General features: G+C 40.5%; 2 protein-coding genes across 4 annotated transcripts in view; one reads left to right on the top strand and one right to left on the bottom strand.

The window, feature by feature from the left end:
- The window catches only part of LOC122441658 (stonin-1), a 189,835-nt gene extending 177,510 nt beyond the window's left edge, over window positions 1–12,325 (bottom strand). For both annotated transcript variants that reach the window (XM_043468519.1, XM_043468518.1), the window contains exon 1: window positions 12,220–12,325. The gene's annotated coding sequence lies outside the window, so the exon portion shown is untranslated. The remainder of the gene's footprint in view (window positions 1–12,219) is intronic.
- Window positions 11,951–20,412, top strand: LOC122441660. Of its 2 annotated transcripts, XM_043468524.1 has the most exons (3): window positions 11,951–12,143; window positions 14,738–14,898; window positions 18,928–20,412. In XM_043468524.1, exons 1-3 carry the CDS (start codon window positions 12,023–12,025, stop codon window positions 19,045–19,047), a joined length of 402 nt encoding a protein of 133 aa, XP_043324459.1. In that variant the 5' UTR covers window positions 11,951–12,022; the 3' UTR covers window positions 19,048–20,412. The 2 variants fall into 2 exon arrangements, 1 of the variants encoding a protein (XP_043324459.1); XR_006269414.1 differs by lacking the exon at window positions 14,738–14,898.
- Window positions 20,413–22,890: the final 2,478 nt, after the last annotated feature.

Here is a 22,890-nt window from a genome sequence, read left to right as displayed (position 1 = left end):
CCTGTGCTAAGTCACTTCAGCTGTGTCCGACTTTGTGCAACCCCATGGACTACATGTAGCCTACTAGGCTCCTCTGTCCATGGAATTCTCCAGGCAAGAATACTGGAGAGGGTTGCCATTTCCTTCTCCAGAGGATCTTCCCAACCTTGGGATAGAACTTGTGTCTCTTATATCTCCTGCATTGGCAGGAGGGCTCTTTACCACTAGCACCACCTGGGAAGTCCTAGGAAACTCCAATTGCTATTCCCCGTGCCCCCGTAAAATTTTTCTGAAAATCAGACCACTGGACTGATCCTGTGCTACTTAGAAAGACCCCAACTAGTCACCTTCCAGTGAAGGCACGACGAGCAGCAGCACCAGGGATTTTCACAAAATTGACGGGGTTCCGCTTTAAGCCACAGACTAGCAACAGGCCTGGAGCTGCACTAGTAAGGGTTCTCAGTTGTGAAGACTTGAGATTAAAACATTTCTCTATGTTTGCATTAATGCTAAACTGAGGCCAATAAAAACAAGGTTTGCCACATCAATTACCATCTTCCACAGCCTCCAAGTTGGCCCTGAATATAAGTTACCATGAGCTAGTGGGAAAAAGCCTTCAGAGGGATGAACAGAGGCCATATGTCAGCCCCAACTCGGAATTTCTGGGCCACGGCTGTTTTAAATTAGATTCTCAGTGCCGCTTTCACCAGACTCTTGGCTTAGCTCTGCAATGGAAAAGTTATTTTCGTGCTCTGAGCCACAGATATTTATATGGAAGCATATTCATAATTCCAATTATGTTGTTTTCATGGTGCTCTTTTCTTCTATTTAAAAACAATCATAGCTATCATGATTATTACTTCTGAGAAGACACATAAAAAAGCTCTGGGCCAAGTACAGATTCCATAGGACCCGGATAAATGATTGTTGCAAACAGGCAGATTTTATATCTTGTGAAATCCTTAAGAAATAATTTCAGTTTGTCTATACACTATGATGGCCTTCTTCTTTGTCAGTTCTCTATGCCGACTTACTCCTCAATCACTCAGGGCCTTCATGATCTCTCTTGGGAAAACCTAGTCCCAGAAGTAGTTCTGATATTTATTCCTTATGTATGCTCTCTGAAGTCTTTGCATTTAAAATGTTATATTCAAAAATGAAATGAAAGGTTTTTATCTCGTTAAAGAACAGGAACACCAACAAGTAAAGGAAAGAGATATTTCTGGTTAAGAGGGGCATAGGTCTTAACTAGTAACAGTTATTCTACAAAAAGGCTGATCTAGGACTTCCCTGGTGGTCCAGCGGCTTAGACTCTATGTTCTCAAGGCAGGGTTTGATGCCTGGTTAGGGAACTAGATCCCACGTGCAGCACAACTAAAGATTCTGCAAGCCACGATGAAGATGGAAGATCCTACATGCCACAACTAAGACCCAGTGCAGGCAAATGAATGAATAAATAATTTTTTTAAAAAACCCAACCCCATTCCCTGCTACCCTACTACATAAATGTATATATATATTTTTAAGTTGGTCTATAGAAGAGGTGGTACAGATGCAGAATGAAAACGGTGGAAATTCATCCAAGAGAAATCTAAACGGATTACCAAGAAAACACAATATATTAAGAGATGTACCCATGGCCTCTCCCCAGAGGTCTCTCTGATCAGAATTACTGAAGCACAATCCTGGTTCGGTAGAACCAGTTAGAAGGGAGATGATGGGAGGAGACTAACATGTGTGAGCATTAACAAAGCCCAAGCACATGGCCCACATTATTTCTTGTTTATCTCACTTAATCTTCAAAACAACCTTCTGAGGTAGGGTTTTATGGAAAAGGAAACTTAGCCTCAGAGAAGTTAAGTACTTGCCCAAAGCAAGTTATCTTAGATAAGTTACTTAACATCTATGGTCTGAATGTTTGGGTCTCTCATTAGGGTTCATGTCAAAACCCTAACCTCCAAGATGATGGTATCGGGAGGTGGGGCCTTTGCGAGGTGTTTAGGTAACCAAAGTGGATTCCTCATGATGAGGATTCTTATGAAAGTAGTCCTAGAGAGCAGGCTCACCCTTTCTACCATGTGATCACACAGACAGAGGCTGGCTGTCTGAACATTAACAATATTGTGACAGTTTCAGGTGCACGGCAGAGCTACTCAGCCATACATACATATCTATCCATTTTCCCCCACTTCCCCTCCCATCCTTGTTGGTTATCCATTTTAAATATAGCAGTATTTAATCTATTTTTTTAATGTAGTAATATTTGTTGTTATAGTTTTGTTCAGTGTTTTGAAGTGTTTGGGTTGGAAGGGGTAATTCAGGGAATTCTGCTCAATGTTACGGGGCAGCCTGGATGGGAGGGGAGGTGGGGGAAAATGTATATGTATGGATGAGTAGCTCTGCTATGCACCTGAAACTATGACAACATTGTTAATTTGCTACACTCCAATATAAAATAAAAAGTTTAAAAAAAGAGATAAAACAGACATCTCCAGACAACAGAAATAAAGAGGGAAGTCAAAGTGGATCAAATAGTAGGAGTTGAAGCCCAGGGGCTTATGGAACAATCCAGACCAGTCCGAAGCCTGAATGGCTAGGGGCTGAGACTTTAATGACATGCATGCAGTGAGGCGAGTCTTGTAATGGCCACCTGATGCGAGGAGCTGTCGCTGACGCACTTACATAAAGCTGAAGGTCAAAAACGCCTGCTTCATAAGTGAAACAGTTCTAGAAGAACATTACTTGCCAACTTGAGGAAACCACAAGAAAGCTTGTCATGTGCTTGAGCGAAGAGTAGAAAATGAGTGACCTTAAAAAAATCTGAAATCCAGGCTTGCACCACCATGCAGGGACAAGTTTAAATGCATACTTTCAGGCTGTACAGGGCCTATATGCCAAGACATTAACAAAAAGGTAAATCTGGCAATGGGCAAAACCCAGATTAGATCAGCAGAAGCAAATGTCAAACTGCTTTATAAGGATATGCTAGCAATCCTGAGGTAGGTAGGATTTCTATGAAAAACAACTCTTGATGAAGATGTAACACACAAGAGAAAATAAATCATCATTTAAAAAAATTCAAAAGCAGAAATAACAAATAATCTAGAAATCTGCTTAAAATATTGAAAAACAGAAAAAAGGCTAGAAATTTAAAAATTAAAAGGCAAAGAGATAATATTTTTAAAAACTGGTAGATATTAAGTACCAAATAGAAATTCTAGAAATAAAAATATACAGACATTAAATTTCAAAGAAGAAATAATGGGTGGGTGGATTGAACAATAGACCAAAAGCAGTTAAAAAAATTAATAAACTAGAAAATGGAACTGAAAAAAAATCACTCAGAATATAGTTAAGATAAAGAGATTGTTAATTCCTGGGCAATATGGGTTTGAACTGTGAAGGTCCACTTATATGCAGAATTTTTTTTTCAACAGTAAATACTACATTGTCCTCGGTTGAATCCAGGGGATGTGAAATCATGGATTGAGAGGAACTGCAGATATAAAAGGACTGCATCTATGAAGGGCCAACTATAAGTTATACACAGATTTTCAATTGCACAAAGGGTCAGTACTTCTAATGCAAATTGTTCAAGGGTCAACTAGAGTTAACAAAGGGAAACTTCAGATGAAGAATACATAGAAGGTAAAATCAGAAGGTTCAACACTTGCCTAACGGGTATTTCAGGGAAGACTGGAGGGTATAAGGGACTCAAAATCAGAGTAGGGGTTTTTGTCTCTTATGTTCTTTTCTGTATCTCTAGAACTTGGAAGCATTCCTGATACATGATAAGTGCTCAATAATTATTTTAAAATAAATTTGTAGGGGAAATAACTGAGAAACCTTTAGATATAAAAACAGAGGTGTGACTTCAGATTAACAAGCATACAGAATTCCAGGTAGGATATATAGAAACAGATTATATCTGGACACATTATAATGAAAGGGCACAACATGAAGGACAATAAAGATAAGACTGAAAGGCTCCAAGAGAGAAAACAGATTACCTGCAAAAGAATGGCAAGCCAAGAAGAGGTTTTTCATTAGGAACAATTCAGACAAAAACACAGTGGAGTAATGTTACAAAATGCTGAGGGGAAAATATCGACTTAGAATTCTATACCTTGAAAAATTATCTTTCAAGAGGGACATGAATAAAGACATTTTCAAAACAATACCAAGGCTACCCACAAGACTGGAGTATTACAACTCTAGACCTTCAGTGAAAAAATGATCAGTATGAAGAAAATGAACACGGGAGTAAGGAATGGTATGCAAGAGGCAATGTTGAGGTAAGAAATTGGTAAAGTTGGGGGGGCGGAGATTCAAGAGGGAGGGTATATGTGTATCCTGCTGCTGCTGCTAAGTCCGTCAGTCATGTCCGACTCTGTGCGACCCCACAGACGGCACAGGCTCCGCCACCCCTGGGATTCTCCAGGCAAGAATACTGGAGTGGGTTCTCCAGTGCATGAAAGTGAAAAGTGAAAGTGAAGTCGCTCAGTCATGTCCGACTCTTCGCAACCCCATGGACTGCAGCCTACCAGGCTCCGCTGTCCATGGGATTTCCCAGGCAAGAGTACTGGAGTGGGTTGCCATTGCCTTCTCCAGTATATGTGTATAATTATGGTTAATTCACATTGTTGTATGGTAGAAGCCAATACAACATCGTAAAGCATTATCCTCCAATTTAAAACAATAAAATCACACCAGCAAAAAAAAGAAATTGGTAAAGTTAAATAAATTTTGACTATAAAAAAGAAAAAAAAGTAGAAATAACAATGATGACTAATTTCAGGAATGGGGAGACGACCATAAATGATGTGGGATTAAACCAGTAGACCACAATAACAGGAAGATGGGAAGAGAGGCCGGTCAGATTTAAAGGCATCTAAGGCCACTGTACTGATAAGAGGAAACAGAGAAATCAATTTTAGACTTTGTTAAATGGACACAATGTTAAAAATTTAAGAATAACTGCTAAAAGAATACAAGTAGAATTTTGTCTTTCAAAACAGTTGACAGAAGAAAAGTAGAAATATACAAAACTTGACCAATCCAAAGAAAACTATGAAAAGAAGTATAAAAGAAGCAAGCAAAAAATGCTAAATGGGAAAAAACAAAAACTTAAGATGGCAGAAGGAGGCCAAATGTATATTGATTACAAAGAATGTAAAAGTTTACATTCGATTATTAAAAGACTTCCAGGCTATCATAAAAAAAAATAAAGCAACACATAAAAACTATTTCTAAGATTAACAGTTAAGGCAAAATTATAGACAGAAGTTAATATAAAAGGATATATAAGACATAAAAAATAATAACCAAGAGGAAGTAGGTATAGCAACATTAATATCAGACAAAATAGAATTTCTGCCAAAAGCATCAACAGACATAACAAAGAACTGTACATAACATAATAAATTCACCCTGGAGAAAAAACAATCATGAATTTGCATAAACATTAATGGATTACAAGGAGAAACTGACAAATCCACAGAGTGGGAGATTTTAACATTCCTTTCTCTGAGACTGAAGAGAACTCAGAAAACAAGCAAAAGAAAATCAGGAAGAACATGAGAAATTTGAAAAATACACTTAATAAATACACTTGATGCAGAATGCTGCATCCACCAAGCAGGGAATATATTTTTCTTTTAAACGACACATGATATATTTGGAAAAACTGTTCATGTAACTGGACACAAAGGATGGCTATTACACAAACCATGCTGTCTTTTCATGATGCAACCAGATTAGAAGTCAACAATAATTAAACAAAGTTTAAAGAAAAGGTTTTTTTAAGTTGAAAATGGAAAATTAAATCCATATGTTCAAAAGAAAGTTAAAAATGTACAAAAAATTTAGAGCCAAGTGGTATTGAATGTACACACACCAAAACCTGTATGATGTGGCTAAAGCAATATGTAGAGCTAACTTTATAGCATAAAATGGATATACTGAAAAACAAAAAATAAAAGAGCTAGGAGTCAACTGAAGTAGCTAGAAATGGAAAGAAGAAATACAAATAAGAGGACATAAAGACATGAAAAATGAGAAGTATAGATAAGGAAGAAGCTGGTTATATCAAAAGATTAATTAAACTTCTATATTAACTTTTGAGATGGCACAAATAAACAGTATTAAGAACTAAGAAGAGAATATATCTTAAAACAGTCAACATTTAAAAAACAATAAAAGAAAATTACGAATAAACTTATGCTAGTAAATTTGAGAACACATGAAATGGATTATCAAAACTGAATCAAAAAGAAATAGATCAAACTTATCAAAATCATTTATGAAACTGAATTGTCAAAAACTTGACACATATACCCTGGCTAAGCACTTATTTTACAATGCATTTTACCAAATTAAAAAAAAAAAAAAAACAGGCAGTCTTTATCTCTCACAAACTGCTTAAGAAAAATATATATGAAAAAGTTTCCCAACTTATTTCATGGAACTAATATAAACTTGATACCAAACAATGTAACAATGTTTTTTAAAAAAAATTATAGACAATTGTTTCACTTAATAAACAGTTGCAAAAATCTAAATAAGATACTAGCAAATGATATTCCATAGAATGAAAGAATATATCTGTATGTGTGTGTGTGTGTGTGTGTGTATATATGTATGTCTCTAAGTCATGGCATCATTGACTCAATGGACAGAAGTTTGAGCAAACTGCAGGAGCTAGAAAAGGAGAGAGAAACCTGGTGTGCTGCAGTTCATGGGGTCAGAAAGAGTTGGCTATAACTGAGCGACTGAACAAAAAATCTCAAAGTAACTAAATATATTCATACTATCACATTATAATATGAAGAAAGAAAATTATATTACCTCATATAATTTACACAAAACATTAAGGCATTACATAAAATCAACACTCAGTCATGATAAAGTATGTAAGTTGTTAAAAAAGTATTAATAGTGAAAAAGTCCTTACTTCAATAAAAAATATCTACTGAAACCTTAAGCAAACTTCATGATTAACGGAGAAACATTAAGAGCACTCGTTAAGACAGTAAGAAGACAAGGGTGCTCACCATCACTGTTACTATTAAATACTGTCCTGGAGGGTCTACCCAATCCAGCAAGACAATAAAAAGATATGGTCATAAGGAGTCAAAAAAAAAAAAATTACTATTCTGTTATCTATGGATACTTAGTTCCACTTTTCTCATCTACTTTATATTGTTTTGTTTCATTTATCCAATGCATCTGAGGCTGCTACTTCTGGTAACCCACTCCTTCCTTCTGAGTTCATGTCAGTGGAAATTAAGATGTTTCATAATCTAGGTAGATTATTGCCTCCCTAGAAAATTCAAGAATACCTGCATAAAAACAATTAGGGACTTCAACTGGGATGATCAATACAAGATCAAAATTCAAAAATCAGGAATGTTTCTATGGGCCAGCAAATAACCAATTTTAAAGTACAATTCAAAAAAGATATCATTTATAATACACACAAAACCTATCAGAAATAGGAAATAGATAAAACAAAATCTGTGTAAAAACATTTACACATTTACAGGGAAGTCACCTGAATAAAAGGAGATGAATATTGTAACGGTATCAGTTCTCTTGAATAAAAATTAAATGAAAATTAAATTTAATTAAAAATTAAATGAAAAATTAAATAAAAATCCCAACATGATTTTTACCTGTGTTCAATGAGACAAACTAATATTTATATGAACTAGTAAAGTCCATGAAAGCCAAGAAATACTGAAAAAATATAAAAGTAACTGTAATAGCTAACAATTACTGTGTGCTTCCTTATATGGCAGGCACAATTCTAGCATTCTGCATACATTATCCTTAAAGTGGATACTATTATCTATTTTATAGACAAGGGAGACTGAGAGAAATTAGGAAATGTGCCCAAGGTTACTTGGTATTCTTAAGAGTAGCAATAGACAAAAGAAGACAATGAAGTCATATATTCCGAATTCTGAAAGCAAATAATTGTGAGTCTAGAATTCCACTCTCAAACTCTCATTTGTAAGAGCAAAATAAAGATACTTTCAGGAATACAAATATTTTAAAGTTTATTAAAGACTTTCCATGAAAGAACGTCTTGATCTCCATTGACATGAACTCAGAAGGAAGGAGTGGGTTACCAGAAGTAGCAGCCTCCAAAATGCATTGGATAAACGAAACAAAACAATATAAAGTAGATGAGAAAAGTGGAACTAAGTATCCACACGTAACACAAGGTATACAATAATGTTATTAGTTATTCAAAGTACAGGCCATGAAGTCTGATGCCTAGGCTACAACAAAGGCCACTAAGTGGGCTCTGTGCTTCTTTTTGGCCAAATCAGAAATGGGAAACATTAAAGAAAGGATTCACAGCATCCACAAGACAAAACAGACAAGTTGTTCACAAGACCTATTCCTAGCGCTGAGACCACAAAGACATTTCTCCAATGCTCAAATGGATACAAGATCTAGGACTTGTCCATCTTGGTCCAAGTATGATAATTTGGGAAAGAGGTCCTTGACTCTTACAATACTTTTTCAAAAAGAAAGTGATAAAGAAGCATCAGCCCTCAGAAATCTCTTCCTGGAAGAATAAAGGAGAGAAAGCCTCCTACATAAGGTGTGCTATTTGAATGACTAGGTGTTTTAGAAAAGCCCATCTTCAGGTACATTCCAGGAAGAGCAAGGTGACCTCTGGGAGCCTGGCTGCCTGTGAGGGACCATGATGATTCAGGATGTAGGCTTCTTTCCCAGAGCTATCCCCAGAATATTTCCATCTCCACTAAACCGGTTCATCTGCCAGTGCATGGTAGCCTTCCAAGGCTTCCAAAAAATAGTTCATTATTATGTTTTCACAGTAATAAACATCAAGAAGCAATCCCAACATTCCATGTAACACATAGGTAAGATAAATGGAAATCTGGCATCTTTCTCTGGGCCTTCCTACCCATCTCGATCCTCTGACAATACCAAAAAAAAATGAATGCTAATCATTAATTTGTCAGTTTTTTAAAATCCTGCCCTCTACCAGGCAGGATAGACATAATTTGCTGATCTTTTAAAAATCCTGCCTTCTATCAGGACTGCTCTAGAATTCCATGGGGTTCCTGGATTCACAGGCTGTCCAGGAAGCCTCAGAGGATTCTGGATTATTTCTCATAGATACAGCTGGCTCCCAAGGGAAGATGAGCGACCCCGGGCTAAGTTAGGAGCAACTCCCAAGGACTTCCAAAGATAAGCAATAGTGAGAAGTGGATGAGATGGGAGACAGGGGCATTTTCCAATTAATCAAAATATCAGTTGTTACTAAACCACAAATTAGTTTGCCTTCCTTTTCTGTTTTTTTCTTATAATTAAGATAACAGTAATAATACATGTGCAGGGAGAAGGTAGACAACAGTGACAGAGATTAAAAGACTTTGGTCACTGACCTGATTTCAAAATTTGGTTCTAGCACATAGTGGCTATCCAACCTTGGCAAGTTTCCCCTCAGATTCTAGTTTCTGAATCTTGTATCATGAGAATAACAGTACTTACCTCTAAAGCATTAATATGAAATACCATATGTATGCGCTTCATACTCAATAAATGTTAGCTATTACTATTGCAAAACAGTTGAGAAACACAGGCAAGCGCCAAGAAAATCAAAAGTACCTGTAATCCCACCATCCATTTCCATGCATACCATTCCAGTATTTTGGGGGTGTATTTTCAGAGTGAGATACAAAGCTTTCTATTTCATAACTTGAAATAAAATTTCTTTGAAAATTTAACAAAATACCCTGAGCATGTTAATATAATTTGGTATCCTTGTACACACGATTTTAAAAGGTCATATCATATTCCTTTAGGTTATTTTTCTTAAAGTAAATAAGAAGTAAAAAATAACCCCTTCCCTTCTTCCTCCTCTGCAGTTTCCACACTCCATCTATGTCCAACTCATCTGGCCAGTCAAATGACAAGTGGCTGCTTTCTGTTGGCTAACTGGGGATGTAGCCTTCATCTTGCCATCCAGACCACCTGCTCCTTTAGTCAGGGACACTTTGCCAGCCTTCATTATATCCCCATCATTCAGAGCAACCTATCTGGGGCTGCACAACAAACACTCGTAAACAATGGCAACTCACTCAGTTCAACAAGATTTCATGAGTTGGTACAAAAGTTGAAGAAGGCAGAAAGGTGATTTCTCTCCAAACAGTATCAGGTTGACTTCTGGGACATTAAACACACTATTAAAAATTTTCAGGAAGAGGAAGAGACTGAAGATTATTATCTAAGTGCATTGTTTTTAAGTACCAGGGTCAAACAAGTTCAAAACTTTGAAGGGTTTTATTTTTGAATGGAAGTCACAATGCTTCGTTACAATGACATTCTGAAACCACAGTAAAACCTTACTAATTCATACTAATGGGGAACTACCACACTCAATCAGCACAGAAAAATGAATTACACCCTTTTTAAAACAAGTTTCTAATGAAATTCATTTTTTAAATCTTTCTGAATAGCTCAAAACCTAACCTGTTTTGATGGGTTGTTCTGAATCTTATCTAATACATTTGTTACAATCACATTTATTATCTACATAGAAACAGGAATGGCTGACGTTCTTGAGAAGTGCCTTCTCTCTAAAAACAATACAAGTTCAACACTCCCTACAGTCCTGTTTGTACAGCTCACTCCTTAGGAAAGCTTTTTCTTCCCTGGTCTTGCGGTAGCAAACCACAGGCTGCTTCCCTCTCAGCCCTGGGGCTCCAGTTCCAAGTGGGCAGAAGTTAGTAATATCAACCCAGATCAATCCCTTAAACAAAATCTGAAAACCTCCAGATTCCAGGCTTGACCAGACCCATCTAAGAATTAACAAGTTCCCTTCTAAGCACCCAGAGAACTGAGACTGTCATGGAAACACTGATTCAACCCTAATGAGAACAGCCATAAAAACCACACAAATGAACTAAACATTCCTCTACCCGATCAGAGTCAAGCTGAAGCCAACAGCCTGAGGATTAAAAGAAGCGAGGTTGTTTTTTCTCTTTGAGGTCCTGCTCATTTTCACCTCTTCCACTGCCTTGTGTCCACAACTCCTGTTTATGAGAAGTTGGGGGAGGGACGGAGAGGAGGGAAGAAAAATGCAGGGTGAGTAGCCAGGCTGGGGAATGCCAACAAACAGTGTGGTTTATGTCAGGCAAATTAAAACTTCTAGCCTGGGGGAGGCTGTAAGTGTCTGTTTGGGGTTGTCCGAAAATAAGCGCCAGTGAAGTCTCATCTCCCACTAAAACAGTTAAGTACAGAATAAAGTCTTTACTTTCCAAAGACCAGGTTCTGCACAATATTTTTAGCAAGCGCTCTTTTTCTGTATTTTCTTGTTTTATTATTTCCCGTTTCTTTCAGAATTAGAAAGGTTAATTAAATGAAGTTATTACTGGAAGAAAAGAACAGAGAGATTTAAAAAAAACAAAGGTGCTCAACAGAAACAGTAAAATTCTAACAAGGAATATATTTTAATTTCCCTTTGGACATGCAACGCACAACGTGCGGGGCCAGGGGACCCAACATCAAACTCCAGTTAAAGTCACGCCTGCAGAACTCTTTGAGCAAGACTGAAGACCCCTGTGGCTCTGACTCCCTGGCCTGGGTAATCGCCTTCTGGGACCGGAGCGGGCACTAGGCTGGCGCTACCAGCCTGTGGGCCAGGAGCCTCCCAGGGAAACGCTGGGGGGCGGGGGGCGGCGGGGGAGAAAGTAGCTGCACCAGTAACAGGAGGCAGGAAAAAGGAAAGTGAAGAGTCCCGGGGCTGGGGGGACGCTGAGCCCCTGCAGGGACGGAGGACGGGGGGATGGTGACCGTGCGCTGAGAGGCCGGGACCGCACGGGTTTGTTTGGATGAACACCCGTCCCTCCCCCCTCCCCCCCACCCCCCAGAACGGAGTCGAGATTCTTTGCTTCTTGAGTTTTCTTTCTCTTGAGAGCTGGACCTAGGTCTCGGCAGCCGCCTCAGAGCTGAGGTGCGGAGGAGAAGCCGGGTGGGGCCCAGTCAGTGCGGGCCCTGAGCTATGGGGACCGCGGCGGGGAAAAGAGGCACCAAGCGGGGCGCCGGACCAGCGCGGGAGATGCCCGCGTCCCGCGGCGCCCACTGCGCCCCCACTCCCGCCTCCCCGTCCTCAAACTTTCCAGGTAAACTGGGGCTAACCCGCCCGGGAGAGGGGGCTCCCCGTGCCTCCCTGTTGGTCCCCTGGGGGCGGTCACTCACCCGCAGCGCGGCTGGGGTTCGGACTCTGGCAGCCGCCATCCACCTCGGAGGGAGGAGCAGGAGGAGCTGGAGGAGGGGGGGGGAGACGGAGGAGAGGGGCGGAGGGGGCGGGGGGGCGGAGAGGGAGGGCCGCGAGCGGCCGGCGCGGAGGGGCGGGGGCGTGGCCACCCCGCGGGCGCTCTCCCGCCCCGCCCCGCCCCCTGTCCCGCCCCCTTCCCAGACCCGCTCCTCTCCTCGCTCCTTTCCCGCCCTGGATCCCCCTAAGTTTTTTTCCATTCTCTTCCCCTCACCCCCCCCCCCCCGTATCTTTCTTCCGAGTCTCCAGCTCCCCACAAGTCGGGGAGAAGATGCTCTCTCCAGCAAACGTGGGGCGGGGTGCGAGGAGGTGTGTGAGTCACCTTCAGAAGTCCCTGGAAGCAGAAGCATGGAGCCTTTGGCTGTCTGAAACTATCCATGGCCCTCTAGGATCTTGTCCTACATCTAGGATCTAGGATCTTGACCTTCGGGGTGGTGGGGTGATTGGGGCGGACAGGGGGGTGGGGGGTGGGGAGGGCGGCGGTGGGGGAGAGGGGTGAGGTGACTTGGGAGTCATGCTTTCCACCTTGCTTCATTGCCCTTTGGATTTTGTTTTCTCTTGTGATTAGAACTGAAGGTTTTGATTTTTGCTTTTTTTGCCTTCTTAAGAATTTTAAGTGTAACTGATTTACGGTATTATTTTAGTTTCAGGTACACAGCATAGTGATTCAGTATTTTTACAGATTATATCCCATTAAAAGTTATTAGAAAATAATTTCTGTAATTCCCTGTGGAATACAGTATAACCCTGTTGCTTATCTATTTTTTACATAATAGTTTGTCTCTTAATCCCACACCTTTAATTTACCCCTTCCTTCCCCTCTCCTCTCTGGTAATCGCTAGTTTGTTTTCATGAGTCTGTTTCTGATTTGCTATCTACATTCCTTTGCATTATTCTGTAGATTTAACATGTAAGTGATATCATACAGTATTTGTCATTTTCTGACAGTTCACTGCATAAAATATTCCCTAGGTCCATCCATATTGCTGCAAATGGCAGATTTTCATTCTTATCGGTATACACACACACATATATGTTGTTGTTGCTATTCAGTCACTAAGTTGTGTCCGACTCTGCGGCCCCACAAACTGCAGCATGCCTGGCTTCCCTGACCTTCACTATCTGCCCGAGTTTGCTCAGATTCATGTCCAATGATTCATTGATGCCATACAACCATCTCATCCTCTGTTGCCCCCTTCTCCTGTCTTCAATCTTTCCCAGCATCAGGGGCCAAAGTATAGTCCTTCCGATGAATATTCAGTGTTGATTTCCTTTAGGATTGACTGGTTTGTTCTCCTTGCAGTCCAAGGGATTCTCAAGAGTTTTCTCCAGCACTACAATTCAAAAGCATCAATTCTTCGGCACTCAGCCTTCTTTATGATCCAACTCTCATATCTGTACATGACTACTGGAAAAAACATAACTTTGACTATACGGACCTTTGTCAGCAAAGTGATGTCTCTGCTTTTCAGTACGCTGCCTAGGTTTGTCATAGTTTTCTTTCAAGGAGCAAGCATCTTTTAATTTTGTGGCTGCAGTCACTGTCCATGGTGATTTTGGAACCTAAGAAAATAAAACATACCACTGTTTCCATTTTTTCCCTATCTATCTGGCATGAAGTGAGGGGAGGATGCCATGATCTTAGTTTTTTGAATGTTAAGTTTGAAGCCAGCTTTTTCATTCTCCTTTCACCCTCATCAAGAGACTCTTTAGTTCCTCTTCACTTTCTGCCATTAAGAGTGTATCATCTGCCTATCTGAGGTTGTTGATATTTCTCCCTACAATCTTGATTTCAGCTTGAGATTCATCCAGCCCGGCATTTCACATGATGTACTCCGCATAGAAGTTAAATAAGCAGGGTGACAAGATACAACCTTGATGTACCCCTTTCTCAATTTGGAACCAGTCCATGGTTCCATGCCCAGTTCTAACTGCTGCTTCTTGTCCTGCATATAGGTTTCTCAGGAGGTATATAAAGGTGGTCTGGTATTCCCATCTAAGAATTTTTCACAGTTTGTTGTGATCTTCACAGTCAAAGGCTTTAGTGTAGTCTATATTTATATCTCACCATATCTTCTTTATCCATTTGTCTGTTGATGGATACTGGGTTGCGTCCACATCTTGACTAAGAATTATTTTTTAAGCCTCTGTTGAACGCCTCCTCTTTTCCCCTAAGGTGAGACCAACCCTATTCAGAGGCTAAGATGGTACCCCACCTTCCAGGGCCCATCAATAGGCCCATTAAGAGAAAGAGGAGGACAAAGATGCCTAGAGAAGGGCCAGGCTGTGTGGATGCGGCAGGAGGCTACCTGCAGAATGTCGAAGAAGGGAGTTATCCTCTGAGGAAAGGTTAGAGGCTGACATTCAGTCCCTGATCCATCACTTGCAAGCAGGTGACTCTGGGCAAGTCACTTGACATCTGAATCTCTTCCACAAGTATAGCTACCTCACTGGAAAAAGAAGATTCACTGAAGAGACACCCCACTCCAGGATGGGAGACTTGGGTGGACTTTGAACAGATTCAGAAGGCGAGAAAAGGGGGCATTCCAGGCCCCGGGACATGGAGCTTTGGAAGGCTGGCAAGGCTGGAAATCTTAGGAAAGGTGGGATATATTTGGATGAAAAGGTGGAACTAAATATAAAGAAGGAAATGGGAAATTTGTGAAAGTTTTTAAGCAAAGGGATATTTTTATATTAGTGTATATATACATATATGTAAAATATAATTCACTTTTGTATCCCTAGAGCCTGGCAGACAGTAGGCACTCAGTAAATCTCTGTGGGCTCAAAATGGTGATTGATGAATATTGACTTAATGGTCTGAAAAAATGAACTGTGAAGAGAGGGCTTGGGTCCAAGGAGAGGAGTTGGGAGGCCCTAGTGAGTATCTTGACTTGAAGTGCAGTGCCTGGATGATAGAGAGGAAATGGAGGAATTCTGATTGAACACTTCCTTGTGTAGTCTTGTGTCTGACCTTGGAATTCCTTGGTGAAATGGAAAAGATAATCAGTATCCTATTCAACCAGCAGCCAGTGGTTAGAACCTGTGCTGAGGGCTTTGAGGAAGGAAGGAAATATTCAGAGAGGCACAGGAGTGCCTCAAGTCACACAGCTGGGATCTGTTCAGGAGACATTTAGTTTCAGATCAAATTTCTAATTGTGCTTAAGCTTAAGACACCCTCACTTCAGTTCAGTCGCTCAGTCGTTTCGACTCTTTGCGACCCCATGAATCGCAACACACCAGGCCTCCCTGTCCATCACCAACTCCCAGAGTTTACTCAAACTCATGTCCATCGAGTCAGTGATGCCATCCAGCCATCTCATCCTCTGTCGTCCCCTTCTCCTACCCCCAATCCCTCCCAGCATCAGGGTCTTTTCCAATGAGTCAACTCTTCCACATGAGGTGGCCAAAGTATTGGAGTTTCAGCTTCAGCGTCAATCCTTCCAGTGAACACCCAGGACTGATCTCACCCTAGGCAAACAGAAAAAGACATCAGGTCCTCCTCATAGTCCCTGTCCTCCAGCTACCATCCCTATGATGATCAAGGGTTGAGGGAGAAAAAGGAGTCTAAAACATGGGAAGTCAAATGACTGGTAACTTTTCAGAGACTCTTCTATGGAATCAGACAGGTACTGGGCCCAAGCCTTCTTGTAAGGAGCTGAGCGAAGTGCAGAACAACGACAAAGGAAGAGGGAGCCAGAAGAAAAGAAAAGAGATGTTAACAGACCTGGAAAAAGTTACATGATGGCAACACAAAGCAGAAAAAAACATGATAAAAATATCATCATCCCTTTTGAATGCAAGAAAACTTCTGAGGGGAAGAGTGGGAATATGAAACAAGATTAAATAATGAAGCTAAGTGATGATTGTTTCATGATCTGAGAAAAGACAATCTTAAGTATAAACAAGAGATGTCTTAACTCCAGGCATTCTGGCTGAAATCCCAAACTGAAATTCCTGTGTCTAGCCATTGGGCCTTCCAAGAGGCCAGCCCATCACAGAAAATGCCACAGGTAACAACTAGAGAAAAGAAACAACACATTGGACAAACCAGTAATTACCACTGAGCTTAAAGAGAGTCCTGAGTTCACCTTTTAAATTCCATCTTCTTTTTAATTCCAAGCATTATGATCTTGATTAGTAGGTAGCCCACCCAGTGAAAGAAATCTTTTTTGGAAACTTTGACACTTCTGCAAAGCAAATAGGCCCATAATCTTCTAAAGGGCAAATACAGTTGACTGAAAACCATTTATCTTTTGCAAGGGACAGGCCCTCCTCTTCTGTGTGACTCAGCATGGCCCAAAAGGTTGCCATTTTCACAAATGCAGATTTATTTCTTGTAACACTTCCAGGTATTTTCAAAAGGACCCTTTCTGGCAGTGTCTGTGTGTATCAAAATCTGGTGGTAAACAGCTCAGTCTGGCCTAAATAGGCAGGCGACCACAGCTGTTCACCGCGAGCTGTGACCTCATTTTCCTCCAGTTCCTGTCCCTTTCTTTGCTCTTCAGTAAAGAGACCTTCAGGCTATATCATTCTTTTCATTAGCAGGTTTCCCTTTCCTGGCAGCCTTTTACAGAACCCATATAGAATTTCCACACTGTTTAACAGCAGTCCCCAAGTTGTCTATAAATATGATCTAGAAGATTAACTTGGAATTCCTCAAATCTCGAATTAGCTGAAGCTGTCAAGATCAATATAAATTCAAACCAGCTTTTGGAAATGCCAGATGTGAAAGGAGACTTTGTTGGAAAGTGAGGACTTCAGATCTAGGATAGTCTTAGCCCAAAATGCTTGATAAGAACATCCCTCTCTAAAAACTTTACAACAGTCGGTCTGTTTATATTACAACATTCATTCAAGATAAAGTAAAGCCTTGTGGTGTTAAAAAGAATTAACTGGTGATGGCTTCAACAGCAGTGAAAAAGAAACAGGAAAAAAATAAAAACACACACCATTTTAGGTACATGATACATTCTGGACTGATGTTTTTAAACAACTTTATCCATGAGGAAACTTAAATACTCTTTCAAAACCAATTTCCAGAGATAAATAAAAAGCATACATCCTCACTGACAATGCCAAATGAAATCAATAATACATAGAGGAATGATTGCTTAATCAACCCAGAATAGCCTGAGACTGGCTATCCTTTGTTCTGGAGATAGGACACCCCTAGGTATGGCTTGAGCTACAGTTGTATATAGTACCTTGGCCTGCTTCCTAATATGTATCCAATTAGCATTAACTGAACACCTACTGTGTACAAGACATTCTGCTCGGCACTGTCAGGGAGTAAGTATAAGGCATGGTTCTTGCTTCACGGCACCTGTAGTTATTGAGGGAGATGGCATATGTGAAAATGACAACATGAGATGTGTCAACAACATAGCAGAAGCAGTACCCAAAGAAATATAGGAAAGCTGAAAAATTCAGAAATGTTTTTTCAATAAGTTCTGAAAATTCCATCTCTTCCAGGAAGCAATGAATGATTAAAGTCTTTTTTTTTTTGCTCCTACGTGAACTTCAGCCAACTGAGTCCCTCCTCTGCCTGGACTGAGAATTCTCTCTCATTTTTCACTTTCCATGTTTTAAGGGAAAATATTCTTCAGCTTCTAAGTGAGATAGTAAGCAACATGTTTTTTGTTAGTTAACTGAACCATGCTTTTTCTGTTCTTGGACCTATGAGGTGTCACCACCCAGCTATCCCTCTGGTGTTTGGGGAGCACTGGGGCCACTGAAGGAGCAGAGATCATTTAAAACAATACAAAGGATTTAAGTGGGGGAGGTGCCTTTTGAGGTGCCCCCACCTACAAGCCAGACAATAATAGCCTTCAGCATGTTTCCACGCAGGAGTCAATTCTTCTGATCCTCTCTTTACAAAAACAGTTATTCTAATCCTGCTCTACGACCTTTACTTTCAAAGATTTGGAAAAAAATGTAATGGGTTTTCCTGCTCTAATGCTCTGATTGCCAGTTAGTTTCCTATTTTGGAGTTAATTACCAAACTGCTTAAAAATGTATAGCACAGGCAAAACTTACTGACAAGCTTTCCCATTTATCGCCACAGTGTCTGAGAACGTGGCCCTCAGCCGAGAACAGAAGCTTTTCTTCTGTCCCAAGACAGACTATTCCTTGTCAGTGTGGCCCTGCCAGATGGTTTTTTAGCCTTCATCAACCAAGTTGCTATCTCCAGCCTTTTAAGAGCTGGAAACAACTTCCAGGGTCAATGCTGCAAAGAACAAAACTATAAACTGCTCATTTTTCTGTCTGAGGGTTTTTATGATGAAGAAAGCTTTAATTCATGATCATTTGGAGAGAGTCTTTTGCTCCAACATTGTTGATGGCTTTCTCAACTAATTGGTTCCTCATTTTGTTTTTTTCTCTCACATTTTTGTTTGGAAATAGTGCAGATGAATTTTTGTTTTGTTTTAGTGGCTAATGAACTTGGGAAATGATTGTGTTGCTAAAAAGTATCTGTTAGCATAACTGGTGGAGTTAAGTCTCTTCCCGAAAGCAGTGGAGAATCCAGTTTTATTTATCAGCTTTGAAAAGTGAGCAGTATTGCTTATAGCAAGCATAATGTGGAGTGGTGTGTAAAAATGACATAACAAAATACATGCTATTTATCACAGTTGCTCAAGCTGAACCTGGAGCATCTTCTCCCTTCACCCAGGCCTGCTACAGAACAGAATGTGAACAATGCCCCCTGGAGTTGTGCAGCCAGCAAACCTATACCCCGCACCCACCCTTGACTTCATATTAAAGAGCCTCTTTTTCTCATTTGGAATTTCTTATAATCCCAATTTTTAATGAAAACATGTATCATATATATGCATGAAAAAAGAACAGGAATAAACAAATATTAATAGCTGAATCTCCAAAAAGGTGTGTATTCAACACTTTTCCTCATTTTCCAAATTTTCCACAATAAGCATATAGTATTTAATGAAGAAAAAGTCAGAAATGTTGTTTCAGTAAGTTCTGAAAATTCCATCACCTCCAGGAATCAATGAATGATTAAAGTCCTTTTTATTTGCTTCTACGTGAACTTCAGTCAACTGAGTCCCTATCTGTTCCTGGACTGAGAATTATTTCTCATTTTTCACTTTCCATGTTTTAAGAGGCCTAGACAGAACAGATGATTCTTTGAGAGGGCACAGCAATGGCAAGTAGAGACAAAAGACACTCACTGGAAAGGCTTGTGGAGAGTTATTTTAAGAGGAGACACGATGCCCAGGATGATGAGGAAGGGAGATCCCAAGACAGCAGCAGTACTGCTGGCCAAGAGATCAACCAGGATAGCCTGGCACAGATCAAAGGACTCTCGGAGCGATTTCTTCTTTTCCTTCCTTTGTCTGGCTGCACCACATGCCTTGTGGGATCTTAGTTCTCAGAACAGGGATATCAAACCCAGAGCCCCGGCATTGAGAGCACAGAGTCCTAACCACTGGACCGCCAGGGAATCCCCTTGGAGAGACTTCTTGAAGAAGATAAATTTGGCTAAACACCCAGTTTAATCTGATCATACTGAGATGAGAATTATACACCTGGGCACCTGGGAGAGAATTTAGGAATAAATTAGTGATGAGCACCATGGAAAACAGATAGATACAGTTATTAACTCCAGGGAAAACAAAAAAAAGTTGTACAAGAAAGGAAAAGGCATCATAGTACATTACATGACTCAGTTACCAACAGCATTTAAAAGATCATACTAAAATATACGTGGAATATTGCTCTAATCAAAATGTTGATGTAGTCTGAAGAGACAACAGGAAAACAGAAAGCATGTATATGTATGTGAGTAGCAGGGAAAGGGAGGCAGATGAAACAGAGACAAATCCTCACCTTCTAACTGTGAAATCAACAGACAATGCCTAACAGGAAAAGTGAAAGTAGCATGTCATTTAGAAATAGGGAGATAGATCAAAACAGTGAGTGCAAATGCTTTTCTCTGGGGAGCATGAAATGAGCATGAAAATCAGGAGACTTTGTCTCTTTTGCCTTGTTCTGTTTTCTCGTCGTAATAAGTATTATTTTTAAATATTTATTTGGCTGTGCCAGGTCTTAATTGCAGCATGCAGGATCTTTAGTTGTGGCATTCAGACTCTTAGTTGCAGCATGTGGGATCTAGTTCCTGACCAGGGATCAAACCAGGGTCCCTGCATTGGGAGCACAGAGTCTTGGACCACCCAGGACATTCCTGTAGTAAGTATTTCAAAACAGCTTGACTCAAATTGAGTTTATAATTTTGGTAAAAATACAGACATTTAATAAAGGAAGTAGCAGCCTCTATGTTTTATCTCTCATTTGCCGCCTTGTCTGAGACAAGCCCAGGGTAAGACGGAGGACATATGGCAGTTTGTAATTATGCATTTACAGGATCACTTTGTTGTTTCACTAGCAGACTGTAAGCTCTCAAGGGCAGCCAGCAGACTGTTTTGCTTATCACAGTCTCATCTGCACCAAGCGCTCAGCAGGCACTCGACACAAAACTTGCCGAATGAAGGATGCAATGGGTGAGGCAGATTAAGAAGTTAGTACTCTCATTCTTACAAAAGGTATGCATGACTGAAGTGTTCACAGGGGAAATGGTCCAATGTCTGGGACCTGCCTTAAAATACTCCAGGAAAAGAAGCCATGTGGAAAAAAGATGAAACAAGATTAACAAAATGTTTGTAAGAAGTGATAGAAACAAGGGTTCATACTAATCTCTAGTTTTGTGGTTAGAAAATTCCTTTTAAAAAAATGACAAAGTTTGTACAGAAAGTGGATTATAAGGAAGGGGCAGAATCATGGCATAAATATATTAAATTCAGATTTTGGTAGCTAGGAAGGTTTATGTAACAAGGAATATGTAAATAAAAATAAGGGTCAGAGAAGAAAAAAATCGTATCAAAGGCAAACCTTGTACCCAGGCCATTAGCTCAAGAAGCTAAATAAATGCCGAAAGAAGGGATAGGAATACTTACTGAAGACATGGAAAGGGAAAGTTGCATGAAGTACAGGAGTTACTGAGAAATTTAATATTTTATCCTCCAAATATATAGTACTTGTAGGAAGAGAACCGAATGTCCCCAATTCAAAAGGCTCATACTACAGTAGTGAATAAGCCAGGCTCTGGAATCAGACAAGCCTGGATCTGAATCCTGGCCCCACATGGACCTAGCTGTGTGACTATGCACAAACCGCTTATCCTCGCTAAGCCTTAGTTTTCTAACTGAAAAACAGGGACAGTAATAGCACCAATGAGATACAGTTATTGGAAGTTTAAATGAAGTAAGTCAAGTCTTTACCATGCCTGACTTGAATAAATGGTTAACCAGTGGTGGTCATTATATGCTTTGGCAAGAGACTCTGCCTAGAGAACAAAGATCTTAGCAATTAAGTTAAAAAGGGACAGCTTTACCAGGAAACCAACTGCACCCTCTACAGTCCCGCCCTGTTCCTCAGGCCCAGGAAACCTCCCAGAGGCACTGACCCCTACACAAAGGTCAAGCATTCCACAAGGATGGCCAGAAGGTCTGGGGGACCAGGCACCATGCTGGGCGATAGGGGCCGCAGGTCTGGGAGCTCTGGCAGCTCTCAGCTGGGGACAGATACAAGTCTCGGCCAGCAAAGCAAAGAAGGACACAACCCAAGATTCACATTTTCTCTAAGAGAAAAGAAAAGCAGGCCCATCTCTCAGGAGAAGTGACACTCTTCCTCACTCAGAGGTCTGAGGATTTTCATAAAGGTAGACAGAGACTACAGCAAGGTGGGGGGCGGGGGGCGGGTGCTTGGAAGAGAACAAGGAAAAAGTGAGCGACAGTTAATATACACGTCTCACATGTACACACCACAGCCAGAGCGCAATGAGGGGCCACTGTGAAGGCTTTCTTTCCATCCAGGAGATGGCCCTGCAGAAATGTGCTAAGTGGAGAGAGAGATGTCTGCAGAACAGGAAGATGAGTGAGTCATCCAGGCAGCAGGCAGCCAGGACTCAATGTAAGGCATCAAATAAGAAGTTAGAGCCAAGAAATGTGAAAAGGCAGGAAGGTTCAGCAAGACAAGATAAAAAGCAAGATATGTGAAGTGAGGAGGAAGTCAAGGTGACTCTTAAATGTTCAGCTTAACTCATAGCCATGTAGAAGCAAGATGCTACTCCCTTGATCTTCCCTTGCAGTCAGGTGCATTCAGGTCAAAATCCCTGGCTTCACCTTTGACTGACTCTTCTTTCTCTCACACTCCACATTCCTGCCCAGGCAGCATTCTTTTGACAAACATTCACTGAATGCCAGGCAGTGTTTTAGGTACAGTGAGCAAACCAGACCAAAAACCTGCCCTTATGGAACTGTATCCTCTAATGGGGAGAAACAGGCAATAAACAAGATAAATAAGCAAAACATATTGTAGGTTAGGTTATGGTAAGTATTAGGAGTAAAAGCAGAGAAGAGTAATAGAAGTATAAAGAGTAATAGAAGTATAGAGGGGAAAGAGTTGCGATTTCAGCAATTCCTATCTACTGTCTTCAAAACAAATCCAGAAATAGCCTTCACACAACTTCCACTTTCCACTGCCTCCAGCATGGTCCAGTCCATCATCATCTCTCAACC

This window comes from Cervus canadensis, chromosome 5 (genome assembly GCF_019320065.1).
Source record: "Cervus canadensis isolate Bull #8, Minnesota chromosome 5, ASM1932006v1, whole genome shotgun sequence".
Lineage (NCBI taxonomy): Eukaryota > Metazoa > Chordata > Mammalia > Artiodactyla > Cervidae > Cervus > Cervus canadensis.
This window is presented reverse-complemented; position numbering and strand designations above follow the sequence as displayed.